Consider the following 22689-nt stretch of genomic DNA (forward strand, 5'->3'; position numbering starts at 1 on the left):
ACATATCGCACACAGTTCATATGTTGGCCCGTGTGCCTTACATACTATTTCCCAAACGGTTCATTACGACACACCGTTTGGTTTCACTGCGTCATTAGAAACGTTTAATCACCGATCCCACACGTGCGAAAGAATTTAGTGTGTGTTGCATCGCACACGATTAGATTTTTGCAAGGCCTCTGGATCATGGCTCCATATCCCTGACGGTTTCTGGGTCGTGTGGGAAGGACCCCCTATCGCTCACACTCACTTGGCGACGGTTCCAAATGTCGTTGCGGAAAGGGGTTAAAAACCGTGTGTATAGCACCGACGTGTACCAGTGATGGTGTCAAGATTAGATGTCAAGCTATCTAGTATAGCATCTATGATGTCATATGCAGGAATATTGGTCCATCTTAAAGCCATGGTCAAGGCTTTGCCCATTTTTGCAATGTGCAACATCAGAGTTGCCTTTACCATCCTAGATAATTTTGAAAAATCTGGCAGGTGCTTCTTATGGTGTTGGAAGAATATCAACAAACATGGCAAATGTCTGGCCAAATGGGAGAAGGTATGTTTACTCAAAAAAGCTGGTGGCCTAGAGTACTAGACTTCAGAACTCAGAACAGAGCATGCCTAACAAACTTCATACACAAGTTCTTTAATAAGCATGACATACCATGGGTGCAACTATTATGGAACTCATACTACAACAATGGTGAGCTTCCAACTTATCCAACAAAAGTTGGATCATGGGCGGAGAGACTGCTGCTCTGTTCTAAATGATTTCAAATGCATGTAACTTTGCAAAGTTGGTGATGGATCTACTTTCAGGTTATGGTATGATAAATGGGAGCATGATAATCTTGAGAATAAATTCCCCCAACTATTTTCATATGCTAAAAACAAGGATATAACATCTGCTTCTACACATGATATAGCTAGGGAAGATCTATATGAAATGTTTCATCTACCCATGTCAAATGTTGCCGTACAACAAAGCATATATTTGAGGAACATGATCAGTATTTGAAGCAACAATTGGCACTTCTACTGGTCATCTACAAGGTATTCCACCAAAAGGATTTATCTAGAATTGATTGGCAACCAACCAGATGCCCCTTAACCATTCCAATGGATTTGGAAATCTAGATGCTTAGCTAAACAAAAAAAATCTTCCGATTACTGCTACTTGACAGGCTAAATACCAGAGACTTGCTAGCGAGGAGACACTTCTATATTGAATCAAGAAAATGTATCCTATGTGATGATGAGCCAAATGAACACCTGAAGAATCTATTCTTCTCATGTGACTTCAGCCAAAATTTCTGGATGTCTATTGGGATTGAATGGAACACTGACCTTAGCATCAGTGAAATGCTAGAGAAAGCAAAAAATCAGAACAAACATACAGTCATTCAGAGAATGCTTGATTGCTGGATGCTGGTCCATTTCGAAGCACAGAAACATCATTACTTTTTACCACAAGACAAAGAGCTTAGAATATTGCAATGCCTGTTTCAAGGAACACTTTGGCACAGTCATGAGGAAAGCAAAACCAAGCCTGAAGGAAGGGATGCAAACTTGGCTAGATTATTTGTAAATCTATCATAGGCATACACATAGCCATATTCACATTGTACATCGACTTGTAACACTACACTTATATTAATAAAAAGGTGTTATAGTAGGGGTTTACCCTACTATTTTTGCTCAAAACAATATATAAGAATTTTCCCAGTAGTGAAAGCAGAGATGCAGGTATGGTTGGTGAAGAAGAAAACGGTACAAGAGAAGTCGACAATGCAATGTGCATGTGGATCTTTAATAGTAGATATATTTTAGATAATTGGTGTGGAGCCATGAGAATATTTAGGTCCTATTGCAACATATCATTCGCTTCTCATCGTTAGGTGCTTAAATTTGACCTTCCCATTTGATATTAAAAATTTAAGTCTGCTTGGGAATCACAGTGGTTGATAAATAGGTGGGATGTGGGAAGAGAAACTTTAGTGCTTGTTGCAACGTGCTTGAGGTATTTTTTGACATCTACTGTAGCAGCGCGCGGGCATTGTCCTAGTATAACATAACTATATATATATATGTGTGTGTGTGTGTGTGTGTGTGTGTGTTTTGATTTTTAAAATTGCATATGCGTCCCAGTTTTTGATATTTAAATAATACACTATCGTCTATTGCAATGCACGGGCAATTTCCAGTGAAGGACAATTGGCCGGTGATCTGAGTGTACATGGTGCTTGTGAATATTGGGCCGCAGCGCCCTGTCCAGCCATTCTTGAGCGAAAATGGAGTGGAAGCTTGCTCCGAGATACTATCGTCATTCTCCAAGAGATGGTTTTGAATTAATTCAGGTTGCATCAGTCACCAACAGATAAGTCTCTGTCTAACTCTGCATTGGTCTCAAGCCCTGCTTCAGGTTGAGACGGACTGTACCGAGATCATCACCCTTGTAAAAGCTGGGCGGGGTGTTCGATCCAGAAATATGCATCAAGTTGCAGAGATAGTGCAGCTGCTCAACAAACGCAACACTGAAATCCGTAAGATTAGTCGTGGGCAGAATAAAGCTGGGCATGCAATGGCGGCAATTGGTCGTGGATAGCAGGACATAGCTTCTTGGCTTGCACATGCTCGCTCCCCAGAAGATTAGCATTATCATTACCATTACCAATGATTGTAAAACTGTTATTGCCTGAGTAATGAAATGCGCTCCCCCTACCCCCTGCGAGCGGGAAAAAAGCGCGCGACCGCCCCAAATGAAACCTGCATAGTTGAGTAAAAAAAAATCAAAATCACAAATTCAGTCAAATATCAGGTGACTATGCACTAGCCAGACTGTCGGTGCAAGGCACTGTGTCTTGTTTATAAATCATAGGTGCCAAATACATAATTTAATACCAAGCTCTCAAGATGACACATTTTCTTATACACTATCTATCTTGTTACGGAATACAACTAATTAATTTCTCATGTAATTTTGGAGCGAATAAATGCCATAATGTTATTATGAAAAACTAATTAATTCCGTTTGTAAATAATATTGGGAGCCAATAAAATGTCATAATGTTATTATGAAAAACTAATTATTTTTGTATGGTTATTTTTAGGAGGCAATAAATGCCCTAATTATGTATATGGAATACTAATAAACTCCTTACGGATATATTTGTAGTCTGTCAATCGATACCTACAGGATATTCCATGATATGCGTATTATCCGAGGATCCTTATTCATTATGGAGAATTGTAAATAGGAAACACGCCAAAGCAGGAATGAATAAAATGGCAAACAATGATACTCCAAGAATCGGCCATGCTTCTATATAAACAGTGGAAGGAACCAGCAAAGTAGTACAAGTCTACAACCAAAAGGACATAGGAGAAGAGAACAATAAACAATTTCGTTATGGCTCTAATCCGGATCAACACTGGTGTTTTGTGCTTGATGGCACTTTTGATGGTTTCAACCACTTTATTGTCGAGTGAAGCGTCAGGGAGAACGATAGGTACATTTCTATTTACTAGAGCTTATCAACTGTAGTATATTGGAATTTGTGGTTTCCTGGAGCTACATAAAAATTTGATCCTATTGCATCATTCTATGTTGCCAATGATATGAATGTTTCTCATGAAGTTTGATTGTTCAAGTTAAGATATGCAAGTACTATTGCAAGAGAAAAGAAGAATTAATATCATGTAGAGAAGTGTTTCAACCATGCCTAATAGAGTGAGGTGTTTAGTTAAGATAGGCAAGTATCTTTTTCCTCATACACGCAAAACATGGATATAAAAATATTTTTCCTCATAGTGCAAACTTGTGCAGTCGCGCTCGTCCCCTTATTCGAAAGTTATTATGCCTCATAGTACTTTAAACCTAGTGTTATTTAACAATGGCATGGAAGACAAGAGGTGTTTTCCTTGTGATTTTATGATCACCATTACAATTCTGTCGTGGTACATATGGTTTCCATAGTACATAATAATTATATACCAGCCAATAGCTATTCTTCCCGTGTTTGTATTAGCATTCCACTACTGTCCTACTATTTGCATAGTACATAGATTTCACATAATCCTAGTTTAAATACGAACTACAACAGGTTCTTATGGCACCTTTTATTTTTTTTATTGTTGTAGGCAAGGAAGCTAAGATTGGCGTCGAGGGGCACCGTGAACCCTACACTCCCTGTACGGATCCTTCATTTTGTAATGACATATGCAACAGAGATGGTTACGGAGGTGGGACCTGCCGAGATGGTCACTGTGAATGCATCAGAAAATTGTAGCAAGAAAGTGACCAAGAATAAAGTTTGGAAATAAAGATTCACTTGGGAGAATTATGAATTATTTTTCTAGCTGGAATAATTTAAATCCAACTTCTTTATTTTCCTATTATTTGTACTTGAACCTGTATCATGGCCTTTGGGGGCACCCTGGCTCAGAGCAACCGGTTTACCTTGCATTGCCAACCCAGAGATCATGTCTTCTGGCAACACACAACATCTTGGTACAGAAATCACCACTTTATTGAAACTAGCGGAAGCATAGTGTTACATTACATCAAGTAGCAAGGCCAAGCGGCACACTCGGTGCGGCTGAACAATATATACATTATTTAGTGAATATAAAGGGGCCTCGAGCACGACATCTACACGGCAGCGGAATAACAACGTAGCGGAACTCCATAGCACAGGGACATCGATGTGGACACGGTCTAGACACGGCAGAACTCCGATCCAGTTAGACTTTCCTGAAATCTGGCATAACACGCCAGGTCAGTACATTGAATGTACTTGCAAGCTCAAAACAAGCAAAACCATAATGGCAAACAACATCATGACATTTAAACAAGTTCAATGCAAGTATCAACATGCTAATCATGCAGTGACCAACATTGTGCATCGAGTCACTCGGACTCTCTTACCAATAGGTCGCCTCGCAACCGAACAGTGATCTCGACGGACCACGAACGGAACCACACTTGGTTGGTTACCTTGTAAACCCACAATGATCACTTCCGGATCACAAGTAATACCACAACAGTCAGTCTCACTGACACCACCAAGAGAAAGAGAAAGAAGCATTTGCTCCTCTGCGCCGTGCTTCCACCACCAGCAGCCCTGTCGTCCTCTCAGTTCCTTCCATCACCACCACCTCCCCTCACACACCAAGCTCTCCCATATTGGCCACGCCCCCAGCTTCCTTCCGGAGTCGCAGCTCAAGCCATGGCATCCTTGGGCGACCTCCTGATCTCACCGACCTCCTGATCTCACTTTTCTCGCTCACCCTCAAGCTCATGCATGCTCCTTCACCTGCGGTTCACATGGTTCAACTAAATGAGTGTGTGCGATCCACATCGGAAAGCATACGTCAATCGTGGCTAAACCGTCGGTGATACACACCAGATCACAAACGATTTGCAGCGCTACTACGTGTGCGTAGGGTCTCCGGAACCATTTGTGTTATCACGGTATCGCACACAAGAGCTCGGAGTAAACCGTGCCCAATGTAAAATACAATCCCAGTTGTAATTTTTTAGGAAACGTGTGGGATCCCAAATGAAAAGCACACGTCACTCTTGCTGCAACCATCGGCGATACACAACAAATCAGAAACGGTCTGCAGCACTCTATGTGTGCGAAGGGGCTCCTGAACCGTTTGTGATAGAACATCATCGCACACGGGAATTGTTGAGAAATGTGTGCATGGCAGACGGGTTCCGCAGAAAACACGTGTGCGATGAGGCACATATCGCACACAGTTCATATGTTGGCACGTGTGCCTTACATACTATTTTCCAAACGGTTCATTACGACACACCGTTTGGTTTCACTGCGTCATTAGAAACGTTTAATCACCGATCCCACACGTGCAAAAGAATTTAGTGTGTGCTGCATCGCACACGATTAGATTTTTGCAAGGCCTGCAACAATAAGAACAGACGAAGAATGAGGAAGAATAAGAACAAGTGAGAAGGAAAAGTAAAGGTAAAAAGTGTAGATAGATTTGTTCGATTGTGCGTTGTTCTTCAATCGGCCGTCACCTCTTATCTATATAAGAGGCGGATGGATTTCCTGTACAATAAATGGACTTGCCTTGCCATCCAAATCATCAAAATCTAACCAAACTCGGACTTCTCACGACCTCCGGCCCGGATGTCCGGCTCTAGGCCCGGATGATCCGGCCTAGCCCAGTTTTGTGATAGCAGCTCACTATTTTGGCTGTAGAATACACATACTACTTCAGATTTGGACGTTTTTTATATCAGAATCAACCGACTCGACGATACACACAACTTTCATGTTGAACACTTTTTGACCCGAGGTCATCTCAAGGGTGTTTCGGGCCGCTTTCTAAAGTCTGTAGCAGAAAAAGTTGTCCGGACGTCCGGACTTCTACCCGGATTGTCCGGCCTCCACCCGGATCATCTGGGACTGGACCCAGATCATCTGTCTTCATCATAAACCTTCTGTTGTTTTCGGTGCTTTGTTTATCCGGATGATCCGGACTCCGGCCCGGATGATCCGGCCAAACACTGCTGCAGCGCACGGTTTTGCCTGTAACTTTTGCATACGACCTAAAATCGTCCGTTTCGATGAGACGAAGAACTTTGCAGCTGTAACTTTTTTTCCATCCGAGGCCATCTTAATTATGTTTCATGTCATTCTTTAATCTGGTGTCAATACGAGCATCTCTAAGATTGGCATAACATTTGCATCCAAGCTTCGTTTTGGACCATCTCTATATTTATTTCGATCAGCTTGAAGAGAGCCATCCAGTGGTGACATGAACTCATAATTTTAACATCATCTCATTATAGCCTTAAGTCACTCTTTGCGATCATGCCATTTTTGAGCGTCCACACATGCTCCCCTGTTTTTTGGCAAAGCTAGCGTGCCGAAAAATAACTTGTACCATGTTGGTTCTAAGGACTATGTCAACACTCCATCGGCCACTTTGCATGTGCTTAGGGCGATAAATATATATCGGCCATTATTTGTTTGAATCCTTGATGCAAACTTTAGTGAAACCTTCTCAACTTCATTAACAATCCAATGATAAAGTTCCACATATATGTATCTCAAGGTCATCCTCGGAACCATATTATTCATCCTTTTGCTAGGATTTTGCAGATAATCAATAATAAACTTTTTCCAATCCTTACTTCCGCTTGCATAAGAAAAATTCATTAGTGGCCGAAGCGGTGGACTTCGGTTCGGCCTTACCTATTCTGATGAGACTAAGCATCGGCTATTGATAGAAATACAATGCACCATGAGTAACATAGTAGCCAGATGGTTTACTGTGCCAACTCTTTTGAATTGTCATGTCTAGATGTGGGAATAATTTCAAAGCAACACAAGGAGGATATTACATCTAGACGTGCCTCAAGATAAATTATAAGTGATTCGTCAAAACATTGACAACCCTTGGATATTTGTTGCACTACTCATAACGAATCACCGAAAGTCTCAATATGTATAGCACCTATGGCAACCAAAAGCTCCAAAACTAATAAAATTTCATATTCGGCTTTTATTATTGTGCAAAAATATTTTAAGTGGTATGAGGCTTGTTTTGGTCTCCTATTGAACTAAGGATGATGTTAGGATACTACACCGGCCATGCATTGACATAATCTTAGAACGATAGATAAATATCGGCCATTACCATGTAAACTTCATTCAAAGCACATATAGCCGAAATAAAACAAATGAAATGACAAATCAAGTATTTTGGCCCTTTGGATGAGCAACAAACTTGTAGCTCATCAAACTTATAGTGACTTGGTAAAACCCTTTCATGATGTAAGAAATTATATTGCATCCATGGATTAAAATAAGCCCATTGAGGGTTACCAATCATACCTGATGACGAATTCCATGGCATAGTCGTTAATGGCATAGTTGATGAATATGGATAATTTGTAGACTGAAGATGCTGAGACCTTCGGCTTGGTCCTTGCTACGTCTCGAGCTTGCGTTGGATTTTCCCAAAGAGGAGAGGCTGATGCAGCACAGTAGCGTAAGTATTTCCCTCAGTTTTTGAGAACCAAGGTATCAATCCAGTAGGAGACCACGCGCAAGTCCCTCGTACCCGCACAAAATGATAGCTACTCGCAACCAACGCTTAGGGGTTGTCAATCCCTTCACGGTCACTTACGAGGGTGAGATCTGATAGAGATAATATTTTTGGTATTTTTGGTATAAAGATGCAAAGTAAAATGTAAAAGCAAAAGCAAGTAAATAAAGTGATGGAGACTAATATGATGAGAATAGACCCGGGGGCCATAGGTTTCACTAGTGGATTCTCTCAAGAGCATAAGTATTCTACGGTGGGTGAACAAATTACTGTTGAGCAATTGACAGAATTGAGCATAGTTATGAGGTTATCCAGGCAATGATCATGTATATAGGCATTACGTCCGTGACAAGTAGATCGAAACGATTTTGCATCTACTACTATTTCTCCACTCATCGACCGCTATCCAGCTATGCCCATCAATTGATGTTAACATGAGGAGTAGGGATTGCCATGCAACGGATTCACTAGAGCTATGAATGCTCAACAAAAGAAAACTAGTGGGTGTGCATCCAACTTGCTTGCTCATGAAGACCTAGGGCATTTGAGGAAGCCCACCGTAGGAATATACAAGCCAAGTTCTATAATGAAAAATTCCCACTAGTATGAAAAAGACAACTTATGAGACTCACTATATGAAAAACATGGTGCTACTTTGAAGCACAATATATGAGACTCACTACATGAAGAACGAGGTGCTACTTTGAAGCACAAAATATGAGACTCACTACATGAAGAACATGGTGCTACTTTGAAGCACAAGTGTGGAAAAAGAGATAGTAGCATTGGCCTTTTCTTTTTTTATTTTGTTGGGGCCTTCCTTTTTTTTGGCCTTTCTCTTTTTTTTTTCTTTTTTTATTTGGGCAATGCTCTAATAATGATGATCATCACACTTCTATTGATTACAACATGAGGATTACAACTCGAAACTAGAACAAGGTATGACTCTATATGAATGCCTCCGGAGGTGTACCGGGATGGTGCAATGAATCAAGAGTGACATGTATGAAAAATAATGCATGGTGGCTTTGCCACAAATATGATGTCAACTACATGATCATGCAATGGCAATATGACAAAAGTAATGTATGTCATAATAATGATGAACAGAACGGTGGAAAGTTGCATGGCAATATATCTCGGAATGGCTATGGAAATGCCATAATAGGTAGGTATGGTGGATGTTTTGAGGAAGATATAGGGAGGTTTATGTGTGATAGAGCGTATCGTATCACGGAGTTTGGATGCACCGGCGAAGTTTGCGCCAACTCTCAATGTGAGAAAGGGCAATGCACGGTACCGAAGAGGCTAGCAATGGCGGAAAGGTAAAAGTGCGTATAATCCATGGACTCAACATTAGTCAAAAGAACTCATATACTTATTGCAAAAATTTAGAAGTCATCAAAAATCAAGTACTACGCGCATGCTCCTAGGGGGATAGATTGGTAAGAAAAGACCATCGCTCGTCCCCGACCGCCACTCATAAGGATGCACAAGCCAGGTACACTTCATGTTTCAAATTTGTTACATAACTTTAACCATACGTGCATGCTACGGGACTTACAAACTTCAGCACAAGTATTTCTCAAATTCACAACTACTCAACTAGCATGACTTTGATATTATTACCTCCATATCTCAAAACAATTATCAAGCATCAAAAGAAAGTTTCACATATCTTGAACACCAAATATATTAACATTAAGCAAATTACCATGCTATTAACGACTCTCAAAATAATCTAAGTGAAGCATGATAGATCAAGTTTCTTTAAAACAAATCCACCACCGTGCTCTAAAAGATCTAAGTGAAGCACTAGAGAAAAAATTATCACGCTCAAAAAGATATAAGTGAAGCACTATGAGCAACTATCAAGCTCAAAAGATATAAGTGAAGCACATAGAGTATTCTATCAAATTCCAAATCATGTATGGATCTATCAAAAGGTGTGTACATCAAGGATGATTGTGGTAAACTAACAAGCAAAGACTCAAATAATACAAGACGCTCCAAGCAAAACACATATCATGTTGGTGAATAAAAATATAGCTCCAAGTAAATTACCGATGGAAGTGGACGAAAGAGGGGATGCCTTCCGGGGCATCCCCAAGCTTTGACTTTTTGGTGTCCTTGGATTATCTTGGGGGTGCCATGGGCATCCCCAAGCTTAGGATCTTGCCACTCCTTGTTCCATAATCCATGAAAAGAATTCACCCAAAACTTGGAAACTTCACAACACAAAACTCAATAGAAATCTCGTGAGCTCCGTTAGAGAAATAAAACAAAAGACTACTTTAAGGTACTGTAATGAACTCATTCTTTATTTATATTGGTGTTAAACCTACTGTATTCCAACTTCCTTATGGTTTATAAACTAATTTATTAGCCATAGATGCATTGAAATAAGCAAACAACACACGAAAAACAGAATCTATCAAAAACAGAACAGTCTGTAGCAATCTGTAACTAACGCAAACTTCTGGAACTCTAAAAATTGTACCAAAATAGGAAGTACTGGAAAATTTGTTTATTGATCAGCAGAAAAAATAATCAATGCAAAATCACGTTCCTGTGATTTATTGAATTTTTTCTCGCGAGCACAAAGTTTCTGTTTTTCAGCAGAATCAAATCAACTATCATCATAGCTTATCCTATAGGTTCTACTTGGCACAAACACTAATTAAAACATAAAACCACATCTAAACAGAAAGTAGAAAAAAAATTTAACACTAAACAGGAACAAGAACAAAGAACACAAAATAAAATTGGGTTGCCTCCCAACAAGCGCTATCGTTTAACGCCCCTAGCTAGGCATAAAAGCAAGGATAGATCTAGGTATTGCCATCTTTGGTAGGCAATCCATAAGTGGCTCTCATGATAGATTCATATGGTAATTTTATTTTCTTTCTAGGAAAGTGTTCCATGCCTTTCTTTAAAGGGAATTGGAATCTAGTATTTCCTTCCTTCATATCAATAATTGCACCAATCGTTCTAAGGAAAGGTCTACCCAGAATAATAGGACATAAAGGATTGCAATCTATATCAAGAACCATAAAATCTACGGACACATAATTCCTATTTGCAACAATAAGAACATCATTAATTCTTCCCATAGACTTTTTAATAGTGGAATCCGCAAGATGCAAGTTTAGAGAGCAATCATCAAAGTCACGGAAATCTAGCAAATCACACAAAGTTTTGGGAATAGTAGAGACACTAGCACCCAAATCACACAAGGCATGAAACTCATAATATTTAATTTTAATTTTGATAGTAGGTTCCCACTCATCATAGAGTTTTGTAGGGATAGAAACTTTCAACTCAAGTTTTTCTTCATGAGATTGCATCAAGGCATCAACAATGTGTTTAGTAAAGGCCTTATTTTGACTATAAGCATGAGGAGAATCTAGCACGGATTGCAACAAGGAAATACAACCAACCAAAGAGCAATTTTCATAATTAAATTCCTTGAGATCCAAAATAGTGGGTTTAGCAACATCAAGATTTTTATTTCTTTCAATCCCACTTTCATCAATTTCATCATCAAGATCTAGAAACTCAGAATTCTTAGGACACCTTCTAGGTAAAGGAAGATCATATTCAGTTTCATCAAGATTCATATTGCAAAACAAGGATTTAATAGGGGACACATCAATAACTTTTAGATCTTCATCTTGATTTTCATAGGAATCGGAAGAACACACTTTAATAAAGGCATCTTTTGAAGCACGCATCCTAGCGGTTCTTTCTTTGCACTCATCAATGGAAATTCTCATAGATTTGAGAGACTCATTGATATCATGCTTAGGAGGAATAGATCTAAGCTTTAAAGAATCAATATCAAGAGAAATTCTATCAACGTTCCTAGCCAAATCATCAACTTTAAGTAATTTCTCTTCAAGCAAAGCATTAAAATTCTTTTGTGAATTCATAAACTCTCTAACACTACTCTCAAATTCAGAGGGCATCTTATTAAAATTTCCATAAGAGTTGTTGTAGGAATTTCCATAATTATTAGAAGGATTACTAGGATAAGGCCTAGGATTAAAATTCCCTCTATACGCGTTGTTTCCAAAACTATTCCTACCAACAAAATTCACATCCATAGATTCATTATTATTCTCAATCAAGGTAGATAAAGGCATATTATTGGGATCAGAAGAAACACTCTTAGCAAATAAATTCATAAGTTCATCCATCTTTCCACTCAAAACATTGATTTCTTCTATAGCATGCACTTTTTTATTAGTAGATCTTTCAGTATGCCATTGATAATAATTAACCATAATATTATCTAGGAGTTTAGTAGCATCTCCTAAAGTGATTTCCATAAAAGTGCCTCCTGCGGCCGAATCTAAAAGATTTCTAGAAGCAAAATTCAATCCAGCATAATTTTTTTGAATAATCATCCATAAGTTCAAACCATGAGTAGGGCAATTACGTAGCATTAATTTCATTCTCTCCCAAGCTTGTGCAACATGTTCATGATAAAGTTGCTTAAAATTAATAATCTCGTTCCTAAGAGAGATAATCTTAGCGGGAGGAAAATACTTAGAGATAAAAGCATCTTTGCACTTGTTCCAAGAATCAATACTATTTTTAGGCAAAGATGAAAACCACGCTTTAGCACGATCTCTAAGCGAAAAAGGAAATAGCTTCAATTTAACGACATCATTATCGACATCCTTTTTCTTTTGCATATCACATAAATCAACGAAGCCATTCAGATGAGTAGCGGCATCTTCGCTAGGAAGGCCGGTGAATTGATCTTTCATAACAAGATTCAACAAAGCAGTATTGATTTCACAAGATTCGGTATTGGCAAGAGGAGCAATTAGAGTGCTAAGGAAATCATTATTATTGGTATTGGTGAAGTCACACAATTTGGTGGCATCTTGAGCCATCACGACGAACAAGCAAACTAACACACGAGCAAACAAAAAGCAAAGGGAAAAAGAGGAGGAGATTGGGAAAGAGAGGGCGAATAAAATGGCAAAGGTGAAGTGGGGGAGAGGAAAACGAGAGGCAAATGGCAAATAATGTAATGTGAGAGATAGGGATTGTGATGGGTACTTGGTATGTTGACTTTTGCGTAAGCCTCCCCGGCAACGGCGCCAGAAATTCTTCTTGCTACGTCTCGAGCTTGTGTTGGATTTCCCCGAAGAGGAGAGGATGATGCAGCACAGTAGCGTAAGTATTTCCCTCAGTTTTTGAGAACCAAGGTATCAATCTAGTAGGAGACCACGCGCAAGTCCCTCGTACCTGCACAAAACGATATCTACTCGCAACCAACGCTTAGGGGTTGTCAATCCCTTCACGGTCACTTACAAGGGTGAGATTTGATAGAGATAATATTTTTGGTATTTTTGGTATAAATATGCAAAGTAAAAAGTAAAAGGAAAAGCAAGTAAATAAAGTGATGGAGATTGATATGATGAGAATAGACCCGGGGGCCATAGGTTTCACTAGTGGCTTCTCTCAAGAGCATAAGTATTCTACGGTGGGTGAACAAATTACTGTTGAGCAATTGACAGAATTGAGCATAGTTATGAGGTTATCCAGGCAATGATCATGTATATAGGCATCACGTCCGTGTCAAGTAGACCGAAACGATTCTGCATCTACTACTATTACTCCACTCATCGACCGCTATCCAGCATGCATCTATAGTATTAAGTTAAAAACAGAGTAACGCCTTAAGTAAGATGACATGATGTAGAGGAATAAATTCATGCAATATGATAAATACCCCATCTTGTTATCCTCGATGGCAACAATACAATACGTGCCTTGCAACCCTTTCTGTCACTGGGTAAGGTCACCGCAAGATTGAACCCAAAGCTAAGCACTTCTCGCATTGCAAGAACTACCAATCTAGTTGGCCAAACCAAACGGATAATTCGAAGAGACTTGCAAAGATAACTTAATCATACATAAAAGAATTCAGAGAAGAATCAAATATTTTCCATAGATAAGCTGGATCATAAACCCACAATTCATCGATCTCAACAAACACACCACAAAAAGAAGATTACATCAAATAGATCTCCACGAGAGAGGGGGAGAACATTGTATTGAGATCCAAAAAGAGAGAAGAAGCCATCTAGCTACTAACTATGGACCCGAAGGTCTGAAGTAAACTACTCACACTTCATCGGAGGGGCTATGGTGACGATGTAAAAGCCCTCCGTGGTGGATGCCCCCTCCGACGGAGCTCCGGAACAGGCCCCAAGATGGGATCTCATGGATACAGGAAGTTACGGCGGTGGAATTAGGTTTTTGGCTCTGTCCCCGATCTGTTGGGGGTACGTAGGTATATATAGGAGGAAGGAGTACGTCGGTGGAGCGTCAGGGCACTACTAGGAAAAGGCATGCTAGTGGCGCACCGAATTTGCCTTCTAATGGCACACTACTGATGCGCCACTGGCATCACGCCATTAGAATTAAATTCTAATGGCGCACTACTGGTGCGCCATTAGTATCTGGTGTTCTAATGGCGCACCGCGTAGTGCGCCATTAGTATAGCCTGCAGTGCGCCATTAGAATGCCTCCCAGGGGCCATATGTACAAATGTGCTTTGGCATTCTAATGGCGCACCAGCAGCTAATGCGCCATTAGTGTGATGATCACAGTGCGCCATTAGTGTCTTGTGTGGTGCGCCATTAGTATGAATATTAGGTTTTATTTTTTTGCTTTTCTGATTTTTGCACAGGTTACAAAATATATTATTGCATAGAATATAGACAGCAGCACACAGCAACATCAGATTCATCAAATACAATAGAAGATTAGTCTCCGAATACAATTCATCATATTAGTCTCCGGATTCAAAAGACCGGACAAAGATAAAACATTACAAGTCTCAAGACCGCGAGTATCGAGTTTGCCTTCACATTACAAGTCGATATCGATCATCTAAACTACCATCACATAGAAGAGAGCTGTGGTCATCACGATGAGCATCATCGCGATCAAACTGGTCTTCATCCGGTTCCTCCAACGCTCCCTCCTCTCTCCCGCTAGATAGCGGGCGTATCTAGATTCGGCCTCCGCCCTTGTGGTGTAACCTCTGTAACTGTTACCGCTGAAACGGTGAACCTATCTCCGACACTCCTCCCAGTCATCGTAGACTCCGGGAACCTTACCCTTGTACATGACATACGACGGCATCTCTATGCACAAGCCAAACAACAGACAATACATAAGCAATGTGTAAGTATGCAACAAAAGGATCGGAAGAGAAAAGCAAGACATTAATAGCACGATTCATGGTCCTACTAATAAATAGCATCGATTACATCTAAGTTGAACAACCGTCCAAACCAAAGAGACATCCGAATCCATTAAAGTTTAATTACAACATGAGCCAATCAATGTTTCAGAACTACACATCACTACTTTCGACTCAACTCATCGGACAGGAGCGTGGGTGAAGCCGCCGTCTGTCGTGATGGTCATGAAATCACGGTCGTTGTCACCCTGCATTTGTAGCGTTTCATCTATCTCACTGTTGGACGGTTGATATCTGAGGAAGAACTGCCCCACGGTATGAAGGACATCTTGATGGATGATGTCCGCAAACTCCGACTGGATGCGAAAGAATTCTTGTCTGAGGTCCGCGTCCTGGACTGCCGACAAGCTCGCGGCCCAATCTTTGAGATTATCTGGTAGCAGAAGGTGATGATGGTCCCTTACGATCGCCCGCATGTGATGGAGGGCGTAGTAGGCATCCTTCTGACCGCCAGGCGGCTGCTTGACGCAGCAGAACTTCGTATTGTGTGAGAAGATGTGCTTGCCGTACTTACGAACTGGCCTGGTGAAGGTGCCTCCAGATTGGGCGTAGCCGGGGAGAACATCATCAAGAACTTTCTTCACATTTGTGTAGTCTATCATGGAGTTACGGTTCGGGTCGAAATACGTGGCCATGGAATATTTCGGGCTTAAGAGGATGAGTGTGCAATGTGTGTCACTGCACAGAACACGGAATGTTAGAAAAAAAAGAACGATCGAAATCTAAGAAATCATATGTTACGGGGCGGTTAAGGGATGACTTACTCAGGAAAGTAAGGCACAAGGAAGTTATCCTTATCTGCGTTTGCCAGAATGACGCCTTCGAGGTGTGAACTCGCAACTTGGCGGTCCCCAGCGCTGCTCAAGTGCTTGGCACGCATGTAGAAGGGGTCGACTATCACGATGTCCGGGGTATTGTCTCTAATGATCCGCATCTGCATGCTCAGCGAAAACAGCCGAATGAAGGTGTAGTGCAACGGATGAAGGTTAAACATAGCAAAGATGTCATCAAACCGCAGGACGATCATACCCCCGATGTCGCCATCCACAAAGCCCTTGCTCTCTGGTACCTTGGCCACGAAAACCGGGTATGCCACATCCTTCTCTCTGAGACGCCGCTTCTCCAAAATCAGAACACTGTCGTGCAGACTCCGCATAGCATCAGTTGCAGCATTCAGCATATTTGGCGGTAGCATCGCCCTACCCGCCACATGCACCCTCCTCGAGATATCCTTAGGTGAAGGTGGCCCGTCCTGAGCACGGATCAAACTCGGTGCCGGCTGGCTCGCACCGGCGCCCTTGTTAGTCTTTCGTTTCCGGCCCTTCTTCTTGATCTCCTGTAATGGGACCGAGTTCTGCTCATAGACCGCCTTCTTCAGCGTGTTGGGGCTGATAATATTTCGCGCCTCAGCTATCTGAGGCTCGGTGAAGGCGGGAGCTGGAGGCGTGTCCTGAGAACTGAACGCCAGACGACGCTTGTTGCAATTGGATTTCTCCGCCGTACCAGCTAGATCGTGGTGGTCTTGGTTGGGTTCTTGAGAAAGAGGCCCGCAGAACTCGTCAGCGTACCCATGTTCGGCAAAGTACTTATCAACTTTGGTAAATGTACCCTCGTCGTTGTCGTCGCCGTCCGGATCCTGTGCCATAGGGCTGTCCGGATCCTGTGCCATAGGGATGTCCGGCAGGTCCGGTAGCGTTGCGGCGTTCTTGCCATGGCTTGGCGCCGGCACGACTGGCGGTCTTGTCTGTGGGGTGGTGTCCCCCGCCCCCAAACGAATCTGGCTCTTCGGCCATAGCAGGGGCCAGTTTACGCAGGTGCCGAGGGTCATCTCATCTTCTTCGTCGGCCCCAGCGGGTCGAATCGGAGGTAATAGCTCGTCGCAGCCTGGCAGCACCCGGACCACTTCAACCCTATACATTGTGGTTGGCATCGGATTACCGTGGAACATGGGGTTGCCCGGTTGAACGATTCTGCCCTTGGCGACATCGACCAACTCGGCACCCACGAAGTGCAGAAGAGTGCAAGGAACGTCGGCGGTACCCTGGAAAAACATGTATAGGGCGTCAGGGATGCCCAGTCAAAGGCAAGGAGATGAAGTCATCGGCCGAGAGGCTTAGTTACCGTGACGCCGTCGAGCTCGGCTAATGTCGAGGCACCGCCAACGGCGGGCGTGCAACTGACGGAGGGGGCGCTTGCTGGCGAGGTGCCGGTCGGCATACACCCGGGTGCATTAAGCTCCAATGCCCGTGCCGGTGCCGGAGACACGAATACCGCCTCCGCCGGAGACACCAATGGTGCCGCCGCCGGAGACACCAATGGTGCCGCCACCGGAGACACTAATGGCGCCGCCGCCGGAGACACCAATGGCGCCGCCGCCGGAGACACCAATGGCGCCGCCGCCGGAGACACCAATGGCGCCGCCGCCGGAGACACCAATGGCGCCGCCGCCGCGCTGTGCGAGTTGCTGGCCGTGAAGCTGGGAACCGGGGGAGGCCCTTTTTGGCCGCCCGCAATCCACGTCGTCAGCCCATGAATCAACGTAGGCACCATGGTGTTGAGCGTCGTTCCAAGTTGTTGTTGCACTTGCTCATGGATAAGCTCCGGAATCCGCGCCACTTGTGCCTTGAGTTCTTCAACCTCGCACATCTGGCTTTCCGAGCTGGTCTTTTTCTCCTTCCGCACACCAGCGGTATAGTATGACCCCCATTTTGTGGACAAGCCTTTGCCGGCCACACGACCAGCTGACGTCGGCTTATCGAGCTTATCCTTCTTTTTCATTACGTTCAACGCCCTATTTAAAGGGGTGTCGAAAGGGGAGCTCTTAGATGACCCCGCGCTACTGCTTTCATTGTCCTGCGAAAGGAACATGAACCATTTAGAAATATTGGGGATTAATTAGAGTGCAACCATATGGAGCTAATTACGTGGGGGTGTATTCCTTACCAGAACAAGCTCAAGTGCCCTGGTCTTCGGATCCGTGGTAAGCTCCTTTGTTATCGGGTCCTCCTTGTACCGGGCCCTGACATAGTTCCTGGTCTGCTTGTCACCGCTGTATTTCTCGAAGCGGGGCGGTAGGCCTTGCTCGGCACGCTCCGCGTCCTCCTTGTCCCATATAGGCTCCGCCACTCTATAACCGCCGAGACCGAGTTTGTGTTCCCCTAAGTTCAACTCCCGCATTTCTTTCCCCCACTGACTTGATTCGGAGGTTGCGGGGCTCTGGCACTTGATCTTGAACTCCTTGTACTCATCTTCGCTCATCAAAGGATATTTCGCCTTGATCTTGTCATAACTATCACCTTTATCAATCATTCTCTTCACCGCGCTTCTCCAAGTAGACAGGGCCGTGCTCATCTTCGTGAGGGCGGCATTGTTCACTTTATTCCCTGAGAGGCGTGTGTTTTCAAATTCGGCGGGGAACTTGTATCGTTCGTGCAGCTTCGTGAAGAGGAGGTTGCGCAAATTCCCTCGGTCCTTATGCCTAAGGTTCTCGGTGTTGATCGAGACGGTGCTCCGGAGAATGCACCCGAGCTGAACCGAGTACCCCTTGACTATATGTTTGGGCTCCGTTGGATTCCCGTCGGAGTCCACTTGAGTGAATTCCTCCTTGACGGTGCGGAGCGCATTCGGGCGCCGGTCCTTCCTTTGCTTCTTCGGTTGGCTGCCATCTGTGTGTGCGCCGCCACCATCTGTGTGTGCGCCGCCATCATCAGTGGTGGCATCCTCGATGGCACCATCAGTGGTGTCATCCCCGACGCCACTAGGGGTTGTGTAATCAGGATCGGTGTCTTCCGCGGCGTCATCATAGCGGTGAGGTTGTTCCTCCATCTCTTGGGATAGCTCCCAGAATTGCTTGCCGCCCGAACCACCGGCCTCATCGTTGTGGGCCATGTTTATCTCTAAATAGGAAAAAAGTTTGGTCAAAAAGATGGTTATTGTCAAGGAACAAGATCATGGTCTCATGATTTAGGGTTTGTCGACACCGAGGCACCCTAAAAGCCTAAGCTTTCATCATTTAGGTTCTCATCGACACCGAGGCATCCGGGGAAACCAAGTTAAGTTTTCATCATTTAGGGTTTATCGATGCCGAGGCACCCTAGGTTGGGCCTAATCTTGGCTCTATTGCCACCTATGTTGGGTTTATCATCTAGGGTTTATCGATGCTAAGGATAATTCTAAGTTGGGCCTAATCACTTGGCTCTATTGCCACCTATGATTTAATGCAGCAAGAATGGCAGGGCAGTTGATCCTACTTAACTAAGTACTAAGATAGCCCGGCCCATGCATTAGTCGCAAGTACCCCATATGTCCTATTTTTAGCAAAGTCATGCTAAAATTCACGGAAAATTTCAGCATGACCTTTGCTGAAAATAGGACATATGGAGTACCCGAATTTGCCGGAACGGAAGTTAATCGACATTCCGGCAAACTCAAGGGCCTCTCGGGGTACCTGCAAATTCAGCACAACACGATGGTCGGAGACAAAACCCAGCCACAGACCATATGGTCCTCTGCTTTCATATGGACAAAAATCAGCTCAACTTATGTGAGCTTCCATTCCAGATATAATATGTCTCCCAACAAAAAATCATCAATAGTTTAGCAAGTCTGTACAAACACAGAAAGAATGACAAATGTATTTTTACAGATCATGGCTCAGAGGTCTCTGTTTAACGGTGATAAGTCAACGACAAGGAACATCAAGCTTATTACAAAATCTCTTAGAACCTTATGAGAGTATGTACATATACATATTTTGTTTACTAGCTTGGCACATGTCAAGTCTCACTTGCAGGTGCACATTTTTTCTTTCAAAGCACACCTCTTTCTTTCAGCTATCTATATATCTTGTTCTATGTTGCATTTTTAATTCCTGATGTTAACAAGAGTGTTTGTCAAAAGGAAAAACAAAGTTCATGGCAGTGTAGCTAGCTTCTCATGCATCCCTCTTATCATCTAGCTAGCTAACTCTTGAATCCATGGGTGTCCAAGATTTTCTTTATAATTATTAGTATATCATCGTATGAACAGATAAATCTTAAAAAAAATTATGAGCAGAGAGAAAAAGAAAGGAAAGAACAGTAGCAGTAGTACTACTACTAGCTAGCTAGCTAGCTGGTACTGATCTAGCTTCTGCATGCATTTCTCTGAATTTTGTTATACTTAAACACTACAAGGAATTATACTTTGTCATAGCTATTAGTCTTTGGACTAAGGGGCACTAGCACACTAGTAAGTGATAGGAAACCATCCTACATGGAAATGTGAAGAGTTACATGGATGAGTACCAGCTCTAAGTGAAGGCTCAATGGATTCAAGATCAACCGACTGAAGTTGCCCAAACCTGCAAGGAAAAGAGAGAATAATGATTTCGAACTGCTTCTGATGGCATACATAAGCATAAGTTCAGTCCCCCAAATCAAGCATGGTTTCTTACTGCCCATCTAAACAACCACCACCACAAGGAGCAGATGCAGATAACTCACTCAAAAAGACTAATAAACACCAGTTGCAGATGGATCACTTCCTTTTAACCTTACTAATGATATATATGTTCCCTTATTGCAACATTGCTAATAGAGGATGACATCAATTTGCTGAAATAGCTATAACAGAACACGCATAGTCAATCAGCTAGAGAGCTTTATGCCCTTTCACTCTCGGGGATAATTCAATGATCCAGTAAAACCATGAGGAGACTTACTTCTAGGCTAGCAACAACTAAAGGCAGAAGGGTCGACAACTCCCAGGAAACTTGTCACTAAATGGCCAGTAAAATGATCTAGTTTTGAAAACTCTACTGCTTTGACACTCCATCTGCTTTGACACTCCATCAGAAACAGAACATCTCAAACTCGATTCAGTTGACTAACTAAAACATATGTACATGGAAACATGAACTAAAACACCTGAGTCAAACAAACCCACAAGCAAACCATCACAACTAAAACTAGAACAATACCAACATCTAATAGCACATACATATCATTACCAGCATTGGTCTGAGGGTGAGACCAACCTAATGCATAGCAAGTTAATTCAAGAAACTGCAGTTGGACAAAACAGGAAATTTAGAAGCATTCTACATAGAGCACAAGGAAGCAAAATGAAATCTCAATCTACTTCAGATGCATTTGCAACTGAACAATGTCCAGAGGTTGAGCAACTTGCATGCTTATAGCCTCCTAAAGAGTTGTATCACACACTGCCATGTAAACAGTTTAGATTCTTCCATGAAGCAATTGCAGCAAACCATTCGTGGTAGTTTAAGCTAGAAAAGAAAAAGCATTTGGAAGCAGGAACTTCCTGCCTACTCAACTGAACTCATCTTCACCATGCATAGGTTGGGGAGGGAGGAAGGATGGAGAGGGAGGAAGGAGGAAGGAGGAGAGGTACCTGGGCAGGCGCGGCCGGTCGCCGGAGGGGTCAGGGTCGGGGTTGGGGTCGGGGTCGGCGGCGGCGTCGTCGTCGAAGGGATGCCTCAGTTGGCCGTGGGAAGGCCGGCGGCCGCGGTCGTCGTCCTGCACCCCGTGCCCGGACTTAACAAAAATAAAGAAATGATATTACACAAGTATTAACAAAAACAATATGTATACATAAAAGTAACAGCAGCAATATAGTTAGGCTTTAACAGCAGTGCAAGGAGTTCATCCTAAATAACACATAAACCCGATTCAACATGTCTTCAAACAGCCCAAAAGCAATCATATTACACAAGTATTGAGAGCTCATATAGTTAGATTTATTAATGCAGAGTACTACACGAACGCTGGCACCAAAATCCACTTGCATTTTACAAATCTGTATACTGTCCTGCCCAGAACTTGCATGGCATTATAGTTTTGCTATTTCAGTCATTCTTTGTTAGCATCCACATAGAGGTCTTCATACCTAATATTACAAATTGAGCTTTTGGATATATCACTTTATTGCTACCTATCTGCATTTTTCCCGATAGTTTCAATAATTTTAGATGAAAACACCAAGTTCTAAGTTATATCTTATATATGCAACTATAGTCAGACTCCAGATCCTTGATTGTTTTGCTTTTCTCCTCTGCTACATGGATTCCCTTCTTAGAGAAGGGAGAAGACACTGGTTTGGAAATCTTTCTGTCATACACTTCTATTTGAAAATTGCAGTTACTGTCAGACCAAAGCCTTTGGAAGTTTCGTCAGCTTATAATGAACTGGTGTTTTCTTCGGTTAAAAGAGGTGACCTGCTTTTCTTTGGCCAATGCAATTGTATTTCTAAGTCCAATTCAATATCAAATCAATTTTCATTTCACATGAATCCAGTCCAGAATGTATCTGGACACAAAC

The 22689-nt window shown here is 42.5% G+C and overlaps 1 protein-coding gene across 2 annotated transcripts; it reads left to right on the forward strand.

The window, feature by feature from the left end:
- The first annotated feature begins 229 nt into the window (after positions 1 to 229).
- LOC119340843 lies at positions 230 to 4337 on the forward strand. 2 transcript variants are annotated; one of them, XM_037612754.1, is made up of 2 exons: positions 230 to 550; positions 4135 to 4337. In XM_037612754.1, exons 1-2 carry the CDS (start codon positions 323 to 325, stop codon positions 4315 to 4317), a joined length of 411 nt encoding a protein of 136 aa, XP_037468651.1. In that variant the 5' UTR covers positions 230 to 322; the 3' UTR covers positions 4318 to 4337. The 2 variants fall into 2 exon arrangements, 1 of the variants encoding a protein (XP_037468651.1); XR_005164717.1 differs by lacking the exon at positions 230 to 550 and adding an exon at positions 3188 to 3503.
- The last annotated feature ends 18352 nt before the right edge of the window (positions 4338 to 22689 follow it).

This window comes from Triticum dicoccoides, chromosome 1B (assembly GCF_002162155.2).
Source record: "Triticum dicoccoides isolate Atlit2015 ecotype Zavitan chromosome 1B, WEW_v2.0, whole genome shotgun sequence".
Taxonomy (NCBI): Eukaryota; Viridiplantae; Streptophyta; class Magnoliopsida; order Poales; family Poaceae; genus Triticum; species Triticum dicoccoides.